Source organism: Monodelphis domestica, chromosome 4, assembly GCF_027887165.1.
Source record: "Monodelphis domestica isolate mMonDom1 chromosome 4, mMonDom1.pri, whole genome shotgun sequence".
NCBI lineage: Eukaryota > Metazoa > Chordata > Mammalia > Didelphimorphia > Didelphidae > Monodelphis > Monodelphis domestica.
This window is the reverse complement of record NC_077230.1, coordinates 445474855-445494962: the sequence shown is the minus strand read 5'-3', so window position 1 is coordinate 445494962 and position 20108 is coordinate 445474855. Positions and strand designations below refer to the sequence as shown.

Genomic DNA, 20108 nt, shown 5'->3' with positions numbered 1-20108 from the left:
CTCCAACCTCCAGCATCTTATCAAGTCTCCTGTTAGCTCAATAGGATGACTTCTGGCTGTGCAAATTCCCCCTCAGAAATCCACTTCATACAGCTCTAACCCCAAATCTTTGTTTTCATAAAAATCCTTCACTGTTTCTATTCATGGCTTCCTCCTGTATCGCAGGAAGGAAGCCCAGAAGGATCAAATCTAAAAATACCAGAAACTAAACTAAACCTATCAGGCTGCAGCCAGCGAGACTCAGGAACAATTCATGGGTGGCCCTGCCTTCACCAGGGCTCCAAACCCAGGGTTCCAGGACATAGGGCTACATTTCCCAGAATGCCTGTGACTTAACTTCACTCAAGTCTTGGTACCTTCCCCCTTTGCAGACCCAGGGCATGCTGGGAATCTGGTGACACCACTCTCAGTTCCAGGCCTGCTTTGGGGGCCTTTCCTCCTTGAGAGTGGGAGGGGAGGGGAGGGAGTCAATGCAAAACAGTGTTGCTGGGGCTGCTCTGGCAGAGGAATTTATGCTTCTCAACTCCTGGGGAGAGATTAGACCTGGGTGGACCAGTTGGGGGTCACTAAGCCTAGGTCAGTTGGGGGTCACTAAGCCTCCTCCTAGGAGGAGGGGGGAGATGGGGGGAAGCTACTATGCATGTGCAACATATGTGCCCAGGTGTAAATGTGTGTGATGAGGGAGAGTGATATCGGTAATGGTGAAAATTTCACCTTTTTAAGATTGATGTAATATTGAACAATGGCCACCAAGGAATTTACTTATGAAATTCCTAAAATGAAACACTCAAGTCAGAATGGAGTTTATGGAGGTTTAATCACAATGGGAGTAGGGAAAGAAGAGGGAGAGAAGGAGAGAGGAGAAAAGGGAAAGGGGCTACTCAACCTCTGACCAAGGCAGAGGGAGTTTTAGGCCCAAAGGGCCAACATGGAAAGAATCAGTCCTTAACTCACGTGACCGATCTGAAGGAAAGCTGTCTGCGGGGGTCCTCCCTGTCCAAGCTTCTAACACGAACTCCTGTCTAGCTCTCTCCACAGGAAGTGTGCGAATTTCAGAGGCTGTTCCCTACCTCACTTCCTGTGTCTCACAAGTACCAACGGTTGGCTCTAGCTTGGCTTAGGACAGCCCAGGTGGGCAGTTAGTTATTTCTGATTTGTCATTGACTAGCACATGCCCGTGTAGTGTGGGTGTGCACAATTTTTGGGTGCTATACCAAGATGGAGACTTTTAAAATTCACATATCTCTGTGTATCTGAGTGTCTGTGTATCAGTCCATCCCTTTAAAGGACCATAGAAAAAGGATGAACAGGAAAGTTTCCTGGTCAGGTGGGACAGCTCTGTCTGGACCAGGAGCCTAGGAGGAGCTTTGCCCTCCCCCAGAGGAGAGAATGTCTCCCCCATTCCCCTAAGATGGTAATTTGGACCAGTGATAAGGTTAGTTGAGTCTTGAATCTGTTTAGCTGCTCATCCCTGGCCTAAGGGCAAGATAGATGTCCTCAGGCATGGAATTCACTGACAAAGGAGATCTGACTTTCTTTTAAACAAAAGTATTTATTAGAGTTGGTACTGAGGAGTTTAGGGAGGATCTGGGGCTAAGAAAGTCACTAATATTTTCCCATATCTACCTATCCCAGTTCCCCCTGATCTCCCGGGATCTCTTGGGTGGTCAACACTGTTGGACCCACTCTGCCTTCTTCTCTGTCTAGTTCTCACCTTCCTGTCTAAATAAACTAGTCTAAGACCATCCAAACAGTCTTTGAATTGAGGTCAGAGCTAATTTGATCTATCAGGAGGATGGTGATTGAAATAACCTAGCCACCAGTCTGTAGACTGAGTCCACTTGAGGTAACTCAGAAGTCCATGTCAATTTCACTATTAATGTCTTCTTCGGAGTCAACAGATGTCAATGAGATGCCTAAGATCAATCAGGAACAACCAGAACCAAAGTAGGCAATTTGGGTAGACTTTCCCACTTGATCTGGAGAGAGTTCAGGTCAGGAGCTGTGTCTTCCTCACTCTCCCCCAACTGTCAGTCCAGGCTATCAGAACCCCTCACTAAGAATTCCAAGCTCCTTCTTACATTCTATTTTTTGCATCCAGCATACTTCTGTATCCTCATCTCTGGCCCTTCATATTTTATCCAAATTCCTGCCTTTCAGTTGTCCCCTTTCACATATGTAGAACCCACCAGGTTCCCATTATGTGACCCTTTAAATACTTACCTTGTTATGTACTTACACTATAATCTAACCCCAAAAGAATAAATCACCCCTACTCTTTGTATACTACTCCTATTTATAACTATAGCTCTTCTCAGGATGTCTCCCAAGGAAAGAAGGGTAAGGGTAGGGTTTACAAAACAATACAAAGTTTCAACTCAACAAAATATTTGCAAAGTTCAAACTATACAAACATCTGACTATATCCTATCATTGCTACAAAATCCAAAACAATACAAAATTCTAACATTAGGATACTCTTATTTCTAATCAGTTTTCCATCAAACTCTTAAAATACTAACTAATACAATTAACCATTCTATCTATTATCCAACTCAAAAGCAGACTTGTATAAAAATAGGAAACCATTAAAAAATTACAATAAACACATTAGCCTCAGCTTTCACATCCAACTCACTGAGAAATAAAAAAAAAACTTCTGCAAATTATAGTTTAAAAAAACTCTTATCTGAACAATTCAAAAACCATTATTCTATTCGTTATGCTAACTTATAACCCTATACCTAAACTGTTACATTAACTTGATAACTAAAATCCTTATCCTATTCTATATAATCTTTATCCATATGCTATATACTTAAAAATAAATATGTACATAATTACAAGAATTCTGTTACAAATATGTATAAATATGTAGATATGCATTTACATATATACAATTATATTAATCATTGTTTTTAATCCAATCTATGCCCTGATATTAATCTGTAGATAAAAGCTATAGATATTTCTATTTACTTAATACCTTATAAAGCTAATACTAAATGTATACTTATTTACACATCAATTTTCCCCCACCAAAAATACTCCCATTTACCTACATGGGGTCTGTAAATATATATATCAGATTGTTGGCCATGTACTCTATTTTGTGTAGTGTTGGATGCACATACTTACTCTCTTCCCCAAGTTCCTCTTCTCAAGTTGACTGATGAAAATCTCTTCTTGCTTTCATGTATGTTTATGTTGCATGCACTAAAATATGAATGTTTATGTTTTTCGGCACACTTCATCTGTCCTGTTTCCCATCTGTCCTCTTCATATTTACAAATTTTCACAGTCTTTACAAACTCTATTGTCTTTTCAGCTATATAGTCTTTTTGCCTGTTTCTTCTCCTCCTTCTGCTCAATTTCCTTTTCTTGCTTTTCATTCCACAGTCACCTCCATTTGTACTTTACGACTGCAGACTCTCTTGACCAATATTTCTCAGCTAGTCCCTCAAACTTGTTATCATTTGCATTTCTCCAAAAGATAGTGATCACCCTCTTCCTGAGGAAAGCACAAAAACTTGAGCATATACATTACGTTGTTTTGTTTTTTCCCCTCGCTATGAATTCCCTGATATAAAGAGATGACTCTGGCTAAAAGCCTTCCTACAGGAAATCCATCTGGAACTGGTCTGTTCAGAAGACATTTTCTCATATTGAACAAGCTCTGGCATCTCCATTTCAATGTCTTTCTTCATTGATGACAGGAATAAGATCTCTATCCAAATGGAATTCTTGCTTGGGAATAAGGGATGATTATTGTCAAGGCCTTACCACATTGATCATATTCCTAAAGTTTCTTGCTAGTGTGGATCCTCTTATGTTAAATAAGCTAAGAGTGGCAAATATGAGTTCAGCCTCACTCATGAGGTTTCTCTCCAGTGGGGATTTTATGACATGAAGCAACTGTGGAGCATTAAGAGAAAGGCTATCCAAATTTATTACATTCATCAGGTTTCTCTTCTGTGTGAATTTTCTCATGCACAGCAAGCTGGCCTCTTGCTGTGAAAGCCTTTCCACATTGCTTACATTCATAAGATTTCACACCAGAGTGGATTTTCTGATGTCCAGCAAGATGGCTCCAATGTTTGAAAGTCTTTCCACACTGTTTACATTCATAAGGTTTCTCTCCAGTGTGGATTCTCTGATGTGCAGCAAGACTGTCCCTCCTTGTGAAAGCCTTTCCACATTGTTTACATTCAAAAGGTTTCTCTCCAGTGTGGATTCTCTGATGTACAGCAAAATAGCTTCTATCTGTGAAAGCCTTTCCACACTGTTTACATTCATAAGGTTTCTCTCCAGTGTGGATTCTCTGATGTGCAGCAAGATTGCCCCTATCTGTGAAACACTTTCCACACTGTTTACATTCATAAGGTTTCTCTCCAGTGTGGATTTTCAGATGTCCAGCAAGATGGCTCCTCTGTTTGAAAGTCTTTCCACATTGTTTGCATTCATAAGGTTTCTCTCCAGTGTGAATTCTCTGATGTGCAGCAAGATAGCCACTCTGTGTGAAAGCCTTTCCACACTGTTTACATTCATAAGGTTTCTCACCAGTGTGGATTCTCTGATGTACAGCAAGATGGCCACTCCGTGTGAAAGCCTTTCCACATTGTTTACATTCATAAGGTTTCTCTCCAGTGTGGATTCTCTGATGCTTAGCAAGATCACTCCTCCATGTGAAAGCCTTTCCACATAATATACATTCATAAGGTTTCTCTCCAGTGTGAATTCTCAGATGTACAGCAAGATTGCCCCTCTGTATGAAAGCCTTTCCACACTGTTTACATTCATAAGGTTTTTCTCCAGTGTGGATTTTCTGATGTCCAGCAAAATGGCTCTTCTGTTTGAAAGTCTTTCCACATTGTTTACATTCATAAGGTTTCTCTCCAGTATGAATTCTCTGATGTGCAGCAAGATAGCCCCTCTCTGTGAAAGCCTTTCCACACTGTTTACATTCATAAGGTTTCTCTCCAGTGTGAACTTTCTGATGCTTAGCAAGATTTCCCCTCTGTCTGAAAGCCTTTCCATACTGTTTACATTCATAAGGTTTCTCTCCAGAGTGGATTATTTGATATGAACCAAGCTCAGAGTTTTGACTGAAACGCCTCACTCCTTTATTACTCATAGAAAACATCTTTATGTGTTTACTCTTTATATGTCTTGTGAGGTCTAAACTCAAGTCATAGGTGATTCTCTCTAAGTTATCTTGATACATGAGCATTTCAGGAGGTTTCTCATGTGACTGACTAAATCCTTCTTTTTCAGGAAAGCATTTGATGTATTCACTATCACTGCAACAGTCATTTCCTGATGTCAATTTCATATACTGATTTAGAACTGAATGTTGGCTGAATTTCTTTGCAATTTCATCAAATTCATAGTCACTCTTTCGATTCTTATTTACCTTGATATTACAGTCAAAGGTTTCTCTCAAAATGAAGTCACAGGGATCCTTATTCATGCCTCCTATAGGGCCAGATCCTTCCACAAAAAAGCTCAGCTTTGTAGACATCTTCACGTCAAAATTAGTCTTTGCCTCTGGAAAAAAAATAATTATATAAACACACACAGAAAATATAAGTCCTTTCTTCTTTCTTCTAATGGCAATAAGTAAATGGATTTTTATTCTATTTCCTAAGGCTCCCCAAAATTTTCAAACTTAAACAACCAGAACCAGACTTTGGATACACCATTTGATCATAACCACAAGATGGAACATTTTAGAAATATAACAATGAAACATCATGGCATATCTATGCCACAGACAGCACGAAGATTCTCTCATTATACTTCACAACTCATAAGAACTGAGAAGTGACCTGACCAACTTCCTTGCAAACAGACTACAACTCAAATTGGGTGATTAAGCATGCTTTCTTGAGAGTACTGAACAATCTTTGCTCATTGTCCTTTCTGTCTTTCCTTTAAGTCACTCTTTGATTAATCTTATAATTTTGTCAGTCTCAGGTAACCTTTCAGATATTCCATTTCCATCATTTTTGATACACTACTACATAGTCATTCTTGGTAAATTTTATATACTAAGCTGAGAAACAACTTCACTCTTTTTAACTCTCATGCATTAATTTTCAAAGTGGAATATAAGGTTTCTTCTTTTCTCTACAGATACAAAGATATTATGCCATTCAATGCAGACATACTCAATATTCATCTTATTTTACAATCTACCATATATTATGTCTCATACTCTATACTGAATCCATCATCCATCTATCAGGAAATAAACAGTTTAATTCAGGGTTGGTCTGGCAGTCCCCAAGCCCAGTCCTCCCCTTCACTACAACAGATAAAAATCTTTTGAGGTAATAGCCCTTATACCCCTGCTTTCATTTCACAGCTTTTGGATTTTTTTTCTCTAGCAGCCATGGTGATTCCCCTCACTGAAAACAGGAGAGAAAAATAAAAAAAATTTGGTCCTCTTAATGGAAGGGTGCATGCAAGCAAGGCCTACAAAATGGTTTCTGTTGTATTCATTGTTGGGATATCTGCAGGAAGGTAGAGATCATTTGGACACATTTCCTCCAACATTTGTCACTTATCTTTACTGTCATGTTGGCCAAATGGTCAGGGGTGAGGTGATACTTTTAATTTGCTTCTCTAATCAAAAGCCACTGATAACATTGCTTCATATGATTATTGACAGCTTTGGTTTCTTCATTGGAAAATTGCATATTCATAACCTATAACCATTTGTCAATTGGGGAATGACTTGGATTCTTGGATAAAATTGACCTAGATCTTTGTATGCTTGAGAAATAAGATCAGAGAAATCTGTTATAAAAGAGTATTTCCCAGTTTTTTGTTTCTCTTCTAATCTTTCTTATGCTGGTTTCATTTGTTCAAAATAGTTTAAAGTTAATATAGTAAAAATTATTCATTTTATATCTGATAATGTTCTTTGATCTCTTCTTTGGTCATAAATTCTTCCTCTCTCCATAGATCTGTCAGGTAAACAATTCCAAGTTCCCTGAATTTACTTATAATACCACCCTTTATGTCTAAATCATATGCCCATTTTGATCATATCTTGATACAGGGTATGAGCTATTGGTCTATACCAAATTTCTGCCATATTGTTTTCTAGTTTTCCAAGCACTTATAATTTCCAAGCATTTTATATGGTCAACTCTAGACAATATAAAATATTTGGGAACCTACTGCCAAAAGAAGCACAGGAATTATATTAATACAACTACAAAACACTTTTCACACAAATAAAACTAGATGTAAACAACTGGGAAAACATTCATTGCCCATGGGTGGGATGAGACAATATAATAAAAATGACAACACTATCTATGTTAATTTACTTATTGAGTGCCATATATGACAAACTAACAAAAATATTTTATAGAATTGAAAAAATAATAACAAAATTGATCTGAAAGAACCAAAGATAAATAATATCAAGAGAACCAATGAAAAACAATGTGAAGGACAGTGGCCTAGTATTACCAGATCTTAAATTGTACTATAAAACAGTGAACAACAAAATAATATGGTATTAGCTAAGAGATAGAAGGGTGGATCAATGGAATAGACTCAGGGAAAATCACCTCAACAATCTAGTGTTCCATAAATGCAAAGATCACAATATTGGCCAAAAATTGCTGGGAAAATTAGAAAGCAGCATGGCAAAAATTAGGTTTAGAACAATTTCTGACATATTATACCAAGAAAAGTTCACAATGAGTATATGACTTTAACATAGAGTGATATTATAAGTAAATAAATTAGGTGAACAAGAAGTAGTAACTTCTATCTATGGAGATTTATGGAGAAGGAAAGTATTAAAGACCAAGCAAGAGACAGAGAAAATTACAAGATGTAAAATGAATCATTTTGACTATATCAAATTAAAAAGGTTTTGTACAAATAAAACCAATGCAATCAAAATTAGAAGGGAAGCAACAAACTAGAAAAAATTTTATAACAAATTTCTCTGATAAAGATCTAATTTCTCAAATATACAAAGAACTAAGTCAAATTTACGAAAAAACCAAGCCATTCCCCAATTAACAAATGATCAAAGGATAGGAATTGACAGTTTTGAAATAAAGAAATCAAAACCACCAAAAATCAATGAAAAATGTTCTAAATACCTCCTGAATAGAGAAATACAAATCAAAACAATTCTGAGGTACCACCTCACAGGTAGCAGAGTGGCCAATATGACAGTAAAGGAAAGTAATAAATGTTGAAAGGGATATGGCAAAATTGGGATACTAATGCATTGCTGGTGGAGTTGTGAATGAATTCAAACATTCTGGAAGACAATTGGTAATTATACCCAAAGGTCTTTAAAATAATGCATATCCTTTCAGCCAGCAATACCACAATTACACTTGAATCCCCAAGTGATTATTAAAAAAAGTGAAAGGTCTTGGTTGTACAAAAATATTTATACCTATGCTTTTTCTGTTAGCAAAGAATTGGAAAATGAGAGGGTGCCTCTCTACTGGGGAATGACTGAAGAAATTGTGGCATATGATGGTGATGGAATACTACTCTACTATAAGGAAATTTGAAAGACCAACATGAATTGATGGGGAGTGAAATAAGTAGAATCAGGAGAATATTGTACAAAGAAACTGAATTGACACTAAAAGGAATGCAACGATCCAAGGGTCTTATGACAAGGAATGCTATCCACATCTAGAAAAAGAACTGTGGGAGTAGAAATCCAGAATATGAAATGTGATCTGTCACTCATTTATATGGGTTTTGATTTTAAAATATTGCTCTAGTACAAAAAAGAATAATATAGAAATAAGTTTTGAGTGATAATCAAGTTATATATAACCGAATGCAATTGCTTGTCAACTCCAGGATGGGGGAGAGAAGAGAGGATGGAGACAACATGAATCATGGAACTATGGAAAGAAATTTAAAAATTAAATTTGAATTAAAAAAAAAAGAAAAACCTGGAAAGCTCTACATTAACTATACAATGGAAGTGAGCAGAACCAGGAGTACACTATACACAGTAGCAGCAGTACAATGATCCAAGAAAACTCTGAAGGACTTGTGATGAAAAATGCTATGGACCTTCAGAGAAAGAACAAATCAGGTCTGAATACAGATCAAAACCGACGGTTTTTCACTTTATTTTTTGTATGTGTTCTTGTTTTAGGATTTTACCTTTATAGTTGTGTTCTCTCACAATATGACCAACATGAAAATATGTTTAGTGTGATCATAAATGTATAACCTAGATAAAATTGCTTATTACCTGAGGGAAGAAAAAAGGACATAATTTCTGGATCCCCAGACTTTAGAAAACATGTTTAAAATTGTTATTTGTGAAGATGGGATTAACTCCCCTGCCCATTTTTAGATTTAATCATCAGAAGCGAATACATTAATACTTAAATTTTAATTAATACATTAATACTTAAAATTGAATGGAGGAGGCCTGTGACCCGTGAGTGCAATACTGGGTGATGAATCAGAATTGACTGACTGCCCCCTGAGCAGTCCTAAGCAAAGCTTTAGCTGTAATTGGTACATGTAAAATGGAAGGAAGTCACAGGAAGTAACAAAAAAGAATGGTCTTTAAAAATGCCAAGAACTTCCTGAAGGTATCTTTCGCCTTGATCTTGATATTGAAGGACCTCCAGCTCGAGACCTCGGACTGCTCCTGGATTTTTCCCTTAGAACTACCACGTGGAGGGAGTGAAAAAGGCTGACACCTTTCCTGGATTGTTTCAAAGGGACTAGCCTCAGGAGAGGTCTATCCTCTTGAGAGAGGCTTCAAGCATCCCCGGGTCCTTGGCTCAAGGCTGAGACCCCCTAGCTAAGGACTAATTAGCCCTGCCTGGGTTTGAGCCAGGGGTCAGAGCAAAAATACTTAGTGTGTTAGATTAGATATCTTACTCTATCCTCTCTCTGATTTTCTTACTTTCACTCTTTCTATATTTTATAAATAAATTGCTAAAAAATTCATTTGGAATTGATTAAATTCCTGGTGACCATACTCTTAAATAATCTAGTCCAACCCCTTACATTTCTGGCCCTTACATATTACATGCAATTAGAGAACAGCTTATTTAAAAAATTCTTTTTCCTCCCGTTGCTAAAGATTACATGTCTAGTACAACATAAAGTAACAGTGAGGATAATATGCATCCTGGCTTCAATCCTGATCTTACCAGGAAGGCTTCTCACTGATCCCCTTTGCATAGGATTCTTGCTGATGGTTTTAGACAGATTCTACTTATTATTTAAAAGGACGGCCCTTTTATTGCTTTGCAATCTAGTGTTTTTAAGAGGAATGGGTATCGTATATTGTCAAAGGTCTTTTCTTCATCTATTGAGATAATCATGTGATTTCTGTTAGACTGCTCATTGATATGGTCAAGTATGCTGATACTTTTCCCAGTATTAAACCAGACTTGCATTCCTGGTATAAATTTCACCTGGTCATAGAGAATAACTTTGTGAGCTGCCTAAAATTTTTGCATCACAATTCATTAAGGACATTTGCCTAGTTTCCTTTCTTTGTTTTTCTTCCTCCTGGCTCATTGGTCAGCATCCTATTTGCATCACAATAAAAATTTTGTAGTACTCCTTCAGCTATTTTGCCAAATTGTTTAAATAGTAGTTTGTCAGAGGTTGATAACTTGGAGCTCTTCTAGATATAGAACTGAGTGCCCTCTGTCAAGAGGTAGAAACTCAAAGTCTGTCTCAGAGCAAGCCCAAGTGCCCTCTCCCTCCCTTTCTTTAGGCCTCTCACAGTAATACATGGCTGTTGCTAACCGTTCCATGAACCTTGGATGGTCCCTTTTTTCATTTCATTGTGAAGTTTTTATACCCTAATACATGGTCTTTTGCTTATTTTCCACGTGCACTAGAAAAGAAGATAAATTCCTTTTCCATTTTATTCAGCTTTATGCAGATATCTATTAAATGTAACTTTTCTAAAAATTCATACATTTCCTTTATTCCTTTCTGGTTTATTTTTTGGTGAGAGTTCTGATAAATAAGGTTGAGATCCCCCACCAGTATAGCTTTATTAGCAATTTTCTCCATATTCTCCTTTAGTTTCTACTTTAAAAATCTGGAAGATATACCAGTTGGTGCACACGTTAAGAACCAATAGTATTATTGTCTATACTACCTTTCTTATCATAATGTAATATGAACCATATCTCTATTAATTAGATCTATTTTTAATTTAGCTTTGTCTGAGATTGTAATAGCGACTCCTACTTTTCTTATTTTAGTTCAAGTCCAATAGATTCTCCACCAATCCCTTCCCTTTACTCTCCATATAGCTACCTTCAAGGGGTGAGCATGGGATGCACTAATGAAGGCTTAATAAGGGTCTAGGGTCTTGAAGTTGTCTTCTCTTCAGGTATGGGATGTGGAGCAATAAGTAGGGGATGGATTTTCAGCACTCCCTTTTGTCCAGTTTTACTTCCAATTCCTCTTTGTCCCCATAAATAGACCCTTTCTAACTACCTTTCAAGTTGTTTTACTCAAAAGCCTCACCTTACTCTAACCTTTATTCATTCTGTGATTTTAGAATTCTAGAAGCAGTCTTTTACGGTTCATCTGAGATCCTCAGGGTGGTTCCAGCTTTTGCTTCTGCTATGCTGCCTTCTTGGCACTGCTTCCTCGATGAATACTTCTTAAAAAGAAATCCATTCTAAAGATCAAACTCATCCCAAATGGGAAGGGGCTGCTTTGGCAGGTAGAGTGACCCCTTCATTGGCCATCTGCATCTGCCTTGGCATTAACAGAGGACTTTCATGTCTAATTAGAAGGATGACTAAATGACTTTTGTGATTAGCTTCAGGAATGTAAATCTGTAAAACTGTTTTAAATTTTCACATGAAGCTACCTAAAATAGAAGAGAGATAATTTCAAAAGCAAGAAAGGAAAGTCCCAGCTTCCCATCACAGAATTCTGACTTTTTTTTTTTTAAATAAAACCAGTCAGGAGGAGAACTCTATGCAGAGATCAGCACTTTTGCTTCTTTAATCACTGACAAAGCCTTAAAATCCTACTCCTTTGGCATGGAATGAAGACATTCCCTCCATGGAAGATTCAACATTAATGGAGGAAATGGTCCTTACCCACAGAGAGTAGATTCTGCACATTCTCCAGCATCACCTCCCTGTACAGCTCTTTCTGAGAAGGGTCCAACAGGCACCACTCCTCCTGGGTGAAGTCCACAGCCACATCCTTGAATGTTATTGACCCCTAAACCAGCAAAAATCACAAGGTTTAGAGCTAAACCTGCAGAATTAATCCAATCTAGTCCTCATCAACTAACTTGAAGAAAGTGAAGCACACGAAGGACTCACCCCAAACTCTTCACCTTAAAGACTGTCAGAATGAGCTCTGGAGACCAGTCATCCAGAGCCCAATGGAAGACTGACAAAGGCATTTTGTGTCTGAAGTGAGAATCATGATTGGGGGTTTTCATTTTAAAAGATCACTTTATTAAAAATATGGATAATATGGAAATAGGTTTTGAGCAATAATATATATATATATATATATATATATATATATATATATATATATATATATATATATATATATATATAACCCAGTGAAATTGTTTGTCAGCTCTGGGAGAGGGGAGGGAAGAGGGGAAGGAGACAATACAAATCATATAACCATGGAAAAAATTTTTTTGAAAAGTTAAGAAATTTTAAAAAAAGAAACCAAACCCAAAAATATTGAGAAAGCAACAGGTTAGATCATCCTGTTCCAAGGTAAATGATTTGAATAAGAAAAAGAAAGATCTAAAGTTTCTGTATTTTAAATGCACTCTAAGTTTATGATAGTTTAATATTTCAAAAGCAGACTTCTTAGTCCTCCCCTCAAATTCCCATTCTTTTTCTTCTACTAAAAACACACCTTTTCCTCTCTGTACCCTCACCTGTTCTCACCCCAAACTTCTTCCAAGGCCTCCCTGGCAGGCCTGACTGACCTGTCCAAACCAGAGATCCTAGAGGTCAGGAGCAGAGACGGTCCCTGGGCCATGCCTGGAATTGTGGGACACACAGGCATCCTTCTCTGATGGAATTTCTCACACTCAAGAGTAGATCAATAAATGACTGCACTTGGGCCTGTCTGTCAGGAACCTGGGCTGGCTCATCCAGGCAGGGGCTACACATTCCCTGGAAAAACCCCAGAACACAGTAGGGGATTGTGGGTGACCTTTGAAATCACACTGACAGCAAGCAGTGATGATGCCCCTGGGAAAGGCAGAGGTCCTAGTTCCTGGGGGAGGTTAGCCAGGGTTGGGGATGGACTGCACTCACCTGGGAAAAGGGCCTCAGGGTCCCGGGGGCCATTCCCTCTGGCTCCAGGGTCTCTGCTTGGGCTAGACTGTGATTCTTCAGGGGGTGGGAGCCCCAAGGTGGGGAGACTTCCTCCTTGTGCACCTGTGGGGAATTAGACAGAGGGAGGGCTCAGAGGAGCCCTCAGGGCCCTTCCCACCAAAGGGGACAAGGAGCCTCAGGCTTGGAAAGGACCTTGGACTGGCCAGGAAGAAGCCTCTCCACCCTCTCTGCTGCTCTTTTTGGTTTCATTCCATTCAGAAACTACTTTGGGTGCCCAGGGTGGATTGAGGGAGACTCCTAGGAGGAGGGGTTACAGGGTGGGGGCAGGAGACCTGGGAGGTGGGGGTTGGGGAAAGCATGTTGGCATTTGTTCTGTGCCAGAGATCTGAGCTCCTTCCATGGCCTGTGGGCACCGGAATCCGGCCACTCCCAACCAGGCTCATGTTGGCTGCTTCTCCCCTTGAACCTTTGGGGAAAGGTTCAGACCAGACCTGTCCTCAACCTATTAAAGCACTCCCATCGCCCAGCAGGGGGGTCGGAGGAAGGTGGGGGCTACTCTCTGCTTTGTGGGAGGGCAAAGCCTCGCCATGGCTGGGGCCCAGACAGAGACCACTCCTCCCCCACCTCACACACTTACACCCACGCACATCACCAGGGCACCACCTCTCTGGTTTTACATGCACCCAGTTTCTTCCCCCTTCCCCCAAACCCCAACCCAAACTTCCAAGCTCAGTTACCCACAACTGGTCCACCCGAGTCTTCTCACTCCCCAGGAATTACGGAGAAGAGCGTCTCCACTGCCTAAGCGGCTTTGGCATTGACACCCTTCCTTCCCCCTCTCAAGACAAAAGACAACCAAAACTTGTGAGCACTACAGTAGCAGAGATCAACCTCAAGATTTTCCCAGCATGCCCTGGGACTGCACAGGAGTAGATGCCAAGACTTGGGTGGAGCCAGGACCCAGGCATTCTGGGAAATGGAGTCTTCCACGATGGGAGTGCCAAGGTTTGAAGGACTTCATTCCAGAGGCATTCTGGGATATGGAGTCTCGCTTGCTACATTAGGAGCCCTGGTGGAGGAGGGGCCACGCACCAAGTGTTCCCAGTCTCCCTGGATGCAGCCGGGTCCTTTTACTTTCCTTTTCTTTCTGGTAGTTTTAGCTTTGATCCACCTCGGCCTCCTCCCCGTTACATAGGAGGCGGCTACGTAAAGAACCACGGAAGCGTTTCTGAGAAGAACACAGACCGAGAGTGAGAAGGGACTCAAGAAGCCCCTGAGGGCGACCTCCTCATCAGCCGACAGGCTGGTCCTGGATGAGGGGCCCGAAGAGGGATGGTTCCGGTGCCGTATTGATCCCAATAGCAGCGCCTTGTAGCGGAAAAGCCCCACTTCCTGTAGTTTAGGGACACTGACTGTATTTCTGTCAGACCCGGCTCTGAGATGCCATTTAGTCTGTGGCTTGTTGCACTTCCTTTGCCTTAAACATCCCAAAGAACTTCTTTCTCTTCCACAGAATTTGGTGACTCAGTGAACCTTCCCGAGTCCCCCTGAGTGTGACAAGGGCTGAGGGCTGCCTGGACCGTCTCCTCCTCAGGCTTTCACCAGTTGGGGTATCTCGGGGGGGCTCCAGGGAGGGGCTGAATAATTAGCTCCTCAAAATCTCTGTTAAACTGCCTGAGCAAGTTCTGGGGTCTCTGATCACTGGGGAGACCTCCATGGCCCGTCCCAAGGCTGATGCTGGCCTGACCCAGACACTGATCTAACCCAGAAACTGGGTTAGAAACCCCAGATGACTCTCTCACGTGACTTCAGTCCTACCAGGAGGAAGCAGCAGAGGGAGTTGGAAGCCCACCTTGGCCAGTGCTGAGCCCGGCCCGACCCCTCCCAGCTCCTGCCTTCTTCTCCTCTTTCTCCAGCATCTATTTGCATTAAACATGAAGCCACTCCAGTGCCAACAGGTTTTCTCCATCTGCTTTCAGTGCACACGAGCACTGCCAGGAAGAACCCTCCCTGCAGAAGCCAGCGTGTGTGCAGGGAGTGAAGGCTGGCCCATATTTTACAGAGATTTTCTCTCTCCATCCTCCCCTCAGCAATGAGAGAGAGCTGCTTCTGTGACCCCATTGTGCAGAGAGAGAACATCAGGGAGAAGCAGGTGAAATGACTGGCCCAGGGTCACTAGATGATAATTGTAAAGCCCTCAGCACATTGCCTGGCACCCAGGAAGCTTCTCTAAATGTTGGCTATTCTTGGATGGACCCTAACCCCCTCCCTCGTCTGGAGGAGTGACCCCCTCTGAGGGTGGGAGAGGACAGGAAGGACCTGCTTGGGGAGGGGAGAGGCTCCCTGAGGATGTGGGGGGGGGGCAAAGGGAACCTGGGGATCCCCTTAGAAGAGCTCCAGGGTAGGGGGAGAGTGGGACACAGGAGTGGGAAGGGAAGAGTGGGGTGTCTGGTGGGGGACCATGAGGAGGTGGAAAAGGCAGAGGGGTATTAGGAAGGGGCCAGCAGGTCATCCCAAACCCTCCACTCCTCTTGCTAATCCTAATCCCCTGACCCAAGGGTGATGGTCACTGCCTTGGCATCCAGTCCTTCCTGAGCAGCCCTGTCCAGCTTAGCCCTCTGTCCACAGCCTCCTTCTAGCTTCTCTCTGCCTCCCTTCTCTCTGGTTTCAGACAGTATTTTTGTATGTCTCATTCCACAGGAGAGGAAATCCTCACAGCCAGCATTTCTGTGGCTCTCAGGGATTCGTCACACTTTACTGGGCTGATGCTCCATTTTCCAGATGGGCAAAGTGAGGCTTTTTCAGGGTCACACAGCCACCAAGTGTCTCAGGTGTGATTCTGTTGCAGGGGTGTGGGGGGCTTGAGGTGGACCCCCTGGCCCAAAGGGTCCCCTTTGCAAGCATGTAAGACTCCAAGACTTAGCTTAGAAACGAAAAGAGAAATGGATTCATTTAGAATTCATGTTGAATTTGGCTGCGAGGACAGCATAGATGGAAAGCTGCCTCCCAGAGGACATCAGTTGTGGGGTCTTCATCCTCTTTACAACAGGTGATAGGTGACTTCAGGAGGGGATGCACTCAGGCACAGGGGGGAGGGTTCTCATCTGACTGGGGTCAGCCTGAAGACATAGGGGTGACCCTTGGAGCTTAGGGGACAAAAAGATGTCTTAGATACAACCTGCAGGGATGGAAGCATAGCCTGGAGGAGTATCTCTGTGTCCTCCTGGAAACCCAGGGGACGATCCAAGGAGCATAATTCTCTGAAGGGTCTTTCTTATCATTAGCGTTTGAAGTCCAGGCTGACCCTTTCTTTAGCCTTAACAGGAATGCAAGGAAGCAAAGGAAATTTCCTGCCTACAGTTTGGCCTGGAACACTTCAATGATTTGGGGGTACAAGGTAAACTAGGGTCCTGTCAAGTTCTGCTCCACAAATCATTTGTGGGTCAACAAAGTGGGATGAGAGAAATGACTTGTGGGATTACAGGAGGGTCAAACCCCCAGACTGACAGACCAGACACACAGACATCCTCTTGCTGGGCAGTGACGACGTTGGGGTCTACAGTTTATTTGCTATCTGACATAGGGAAAGGGACTAGGTAAGCGTCATACAGAAACACTGATGAGTAATGATTTACAAGGTAAGGATAATGGATCTGAATTACTTCAGGGATTCTCAGCAGGAGTTTCTACAGGTTATAGATCACAGGTAACGTGTAACCATCTAGTCCCGATTCTCAGGGAAATGGTGGGCTTCGGGGGGTAGAACAAGGACTCAGACAGCCAGGGATGGCCAGAGACAGCCAGAACTTGTCAGGTGCTTTGGGAGAGATCATACGTGCCTGGCTCTTGCTAGCTGATGGCTCTGATTTTATTGGGGCCCGCTCTCACTACGGGGGGTTTAAGGTCCCATATCAATTCCACCTCAGATCTTTATTCCATCCCTATTTCCCTTTCTTCCAGGGGTTCAGATCAAGGCCCGGTGGGCTCCAACCTACTCTTGCTAGCACCCCTCATTTTACAGGAATAAAACCATGAAATGTTGGGGAAAGAATATTTAGCCAAGCTTGTTCCATGTGTAGCATCCTGCCTGCCATCCTGCCAATCTTAAGTTAGGTAATAAGAAGCAGAGACAGAATTTGAACCCAGGACTAATTAGTCTAAGCCCGTTGGGCTTACTTCCTCTTGCACCCTGCTGGTTCTCAAATATATAATGAGGATGAGAGTGGACATGGCTGTGTGTGTTAGGACTCTGGCCATCTCCCGGGGTCACTAAATTGGACTTGGAAGGGATGCTGCAGGTCACCTGGGCTGACTCCTTTGTTTCACAGAATACACTGAGGCTCCAGGAGAGAGAAAGACAAGTAGAAGTCAGAATCTGCTCTTTTGAGGACCAGGAAAAAGCTCGGAAAGGGACAGAATGTGAGGAGATGGAGGGTCTTGGCCAGGGATGATCCAGGAGGCCAGTGAGCCTGGTCAGAGAGGAGGTGAAGGGCAGGAAGGTAAAAACAGCCTGGAAAAGGGGGTTCAAAGCTGACTGTGTGATGTCTGCTCTGAGCCACCAGCCCTCTCAGTATGATGGTATTTAGTCCTGTGGGGAGATTTGTCAGGGACCAAGTGTCCAGGGTTCCCATACAGCATGGAATTGTCTGCTTCTAAGGTTGACACTGCTGGGGACAGCCAGACTGAGGCAGCCCAGGAGGCTGCCAGACAGGCCCTAGGCTGTGCTTGTGTCCACTCAGGAGGGTGACCGACGTGCTGAATGGGTGATGGACACTTGGGTCCCCCGCTTCTAGAGATCCCCTGTTCTGTTTGTTGGTATTTGTTGTTGTTGTGGGATTGTTGTTCACTCCTTGCAGGTGTGTCTGCCCCTTTGTGACCCCATTTGGGGATTTCTTGGCAAAGATCCTGGAGTTCTGCAGAGCCTCAGGGAGCTGAGAGCCTGGCCTGGAATTTCTCTCTCCCTCTGTTGGCTGGTCCCAAACCCTTTAGCAGACCCTTCCCATGTGGCTTCAGGCTCCTCAGCTTGGCTGAAATTGCTCTCACCGAGTGACCAGTGGCCTCTCTCTCTCTCCAACTCCTCTGAGGGCTCCATCCCTGCTTGCTGTCAGAATGAACTCAAAGGACAACACTGGCTGCTGCCACATACACTGTGTGGCATGAATTTTCAGGGTCTTGGTAGCCCCAGCATGAATAGGGCAGCTGAGGGTGGACAGGTGAGCTGTCATTTCTTCATCCACCCACGAGGGGGACCCACTTCATCAGTAAGGGATGGCCGAGTGCCTCACAGTTCCAGGGATGGCACAGGGACACTCTCTGCTCCTGACCTCCATGACTTGGGGTTTGGATACATCAGTCAGGCCTGGGAGGGAGGCTTAGAAGTTTGGGGTCAGGTGAGGTGAGGGACATAGAGAGGAAAAGTCACCTTTTCAGTGAAAGCAAAAGGATGAGAATTTAGCTTTGGCAGTAGAAAGATCTTTTAAGAAGGTCTATAATAACACCAAAGTCAGCATTTGATGCAGTCGGCTTTGTTCTCTCCAAACTTCACTTTTGACAACCATTCACCCCCGGCTATAAGAGAGCCTCAGTGGTAAGTGCTAGGGGGGGAGTGTGAAAGATCGGATTGTGCTTCCCCAGGTTCAAGGAGGAAAGACTGGGAGCGGCTGGCTTCAAGATGGGCAGAGAGGAGTGTCAGGGGAGAGGGCCTGGGCTGCTCTGTTCTCCCTGTTCTTCTCTGCTGGCCCCAGAGAGAAGTGAAAAAAGGGATATTCTGATCCCTCAATTTTGGGGTTACCATATGTGAATTTGGGACAGCATAAATGATTCTGGAATGTACTTGTAAAGTAAATGTAAAAGTGATTACACATCAGATAATAAGATTCCAGAAGAAGTTAATTCCATTTTGGTAGTGGGAAAACTGTCTGTTGTCACTGAGATTTCAAATTTGAACAATGGTTAAAAAGTTAGATGTGGAACATGTCTAAAATGTTTTTTTGAGTCAGCTGAAGTTGGGGATCAAAATCACATGGGTAGATCAGCCTGACTGATCTAATATTTGTTGGCTTTTTAATGTAAATGAGATCCATGGAGGGTACAAGTATATGAGAATGTAATACCAGCCTTTTTAGGAGAATATGTAATAGTGAGATGATTCTGTATGATCTCAATTTAGGGCGTTTTTAAGTGAAAATGTGGAAATGTTGGACTGAGATAGTTAATTTCAGTTCTCTATTTCCTAACTGCAGTTTAGTTCGAGTTAGAACATGTGTACATGTGGATTATGTGAATTTTAGATTTACTCCACCCTGCTTAGTCTTTAGAATTCTAGCAACCAGGAATGTATACACCCCCACTTAAGGATTGACTATGGGAGAGGATGGCCTATGACCAGCATGTGCTAGCAAGTGACAAATCAGAAACAACTGACTGACCTGACCCCCTGGGCTGTCCTAAGCCAAGCTTAAGCTACCATTGGTACATGTGAGATACAGAAAGTGATGTAAAGAACTGCCTATATATTTTGTGTCACTTCTCTGTTGGCGGCATTGGCATTTTTCGGCTTGGTGGTGAGGTTACTGAGAGAAGTTTTGTAGCATGGTTTAGGTGAGGCACCTTCCCTGAGCGACCTTGGTGAGTAAACCAAGGCTGATTCCTCCTTTCCTTGTGTTGAATTTAAATTGTGTTTGGAGAGAGAGCTAAATCCAATCTTCACACTTGACCCCCCAAAAGGCACTATCCTCGGAGGAGACCCCTCATCTTGGAGGAGGCCTCGTGGCTGAG

The 20108-nt window shown here is 42.2% G+C and overlaps 1 protein-coding gene across 2 annotated transcripts in view; it reads right to left on the bottom strand.

Annotated features, from left to right (window-relative positions):
• Positions 1–798: 798 nt before the first annotated feature.
• LOC103106539 (zinc finger protein 883-like) overlaps positions 799–20108 on the bottom strand; it is a 29031-nt gene continuing 9721 nt past the window's right edge. The window contains exons 1-4 of one of the 2 annotated variants that reach the window (XM_056825819.1): positions 14069–15324; positions 13311–13433; positions 12111–12237; positions 799–5547 (exon numbers count right to left, since the gene is read on the bottom strand). In XM_056825819.1, the coding sequence (XP_056681797.1) occupies positions 3938–5547; positions 12111–12237; positions 13311–13343 (1770 nt within the window). In that variant the 5' untranslated portion in view covers positions 13344–13433; positions 14069–15324 and the 3' untranslated portion in view covers positions 799–3937. Of the gene's footprint in view, positions 5548–12110; positions 12238–13310; positions 13434–14068; positions 15325–20108 lie in introns of those variants that run through there. The other variant, XM_056825818.1, reaches the window with a different exon arrangement.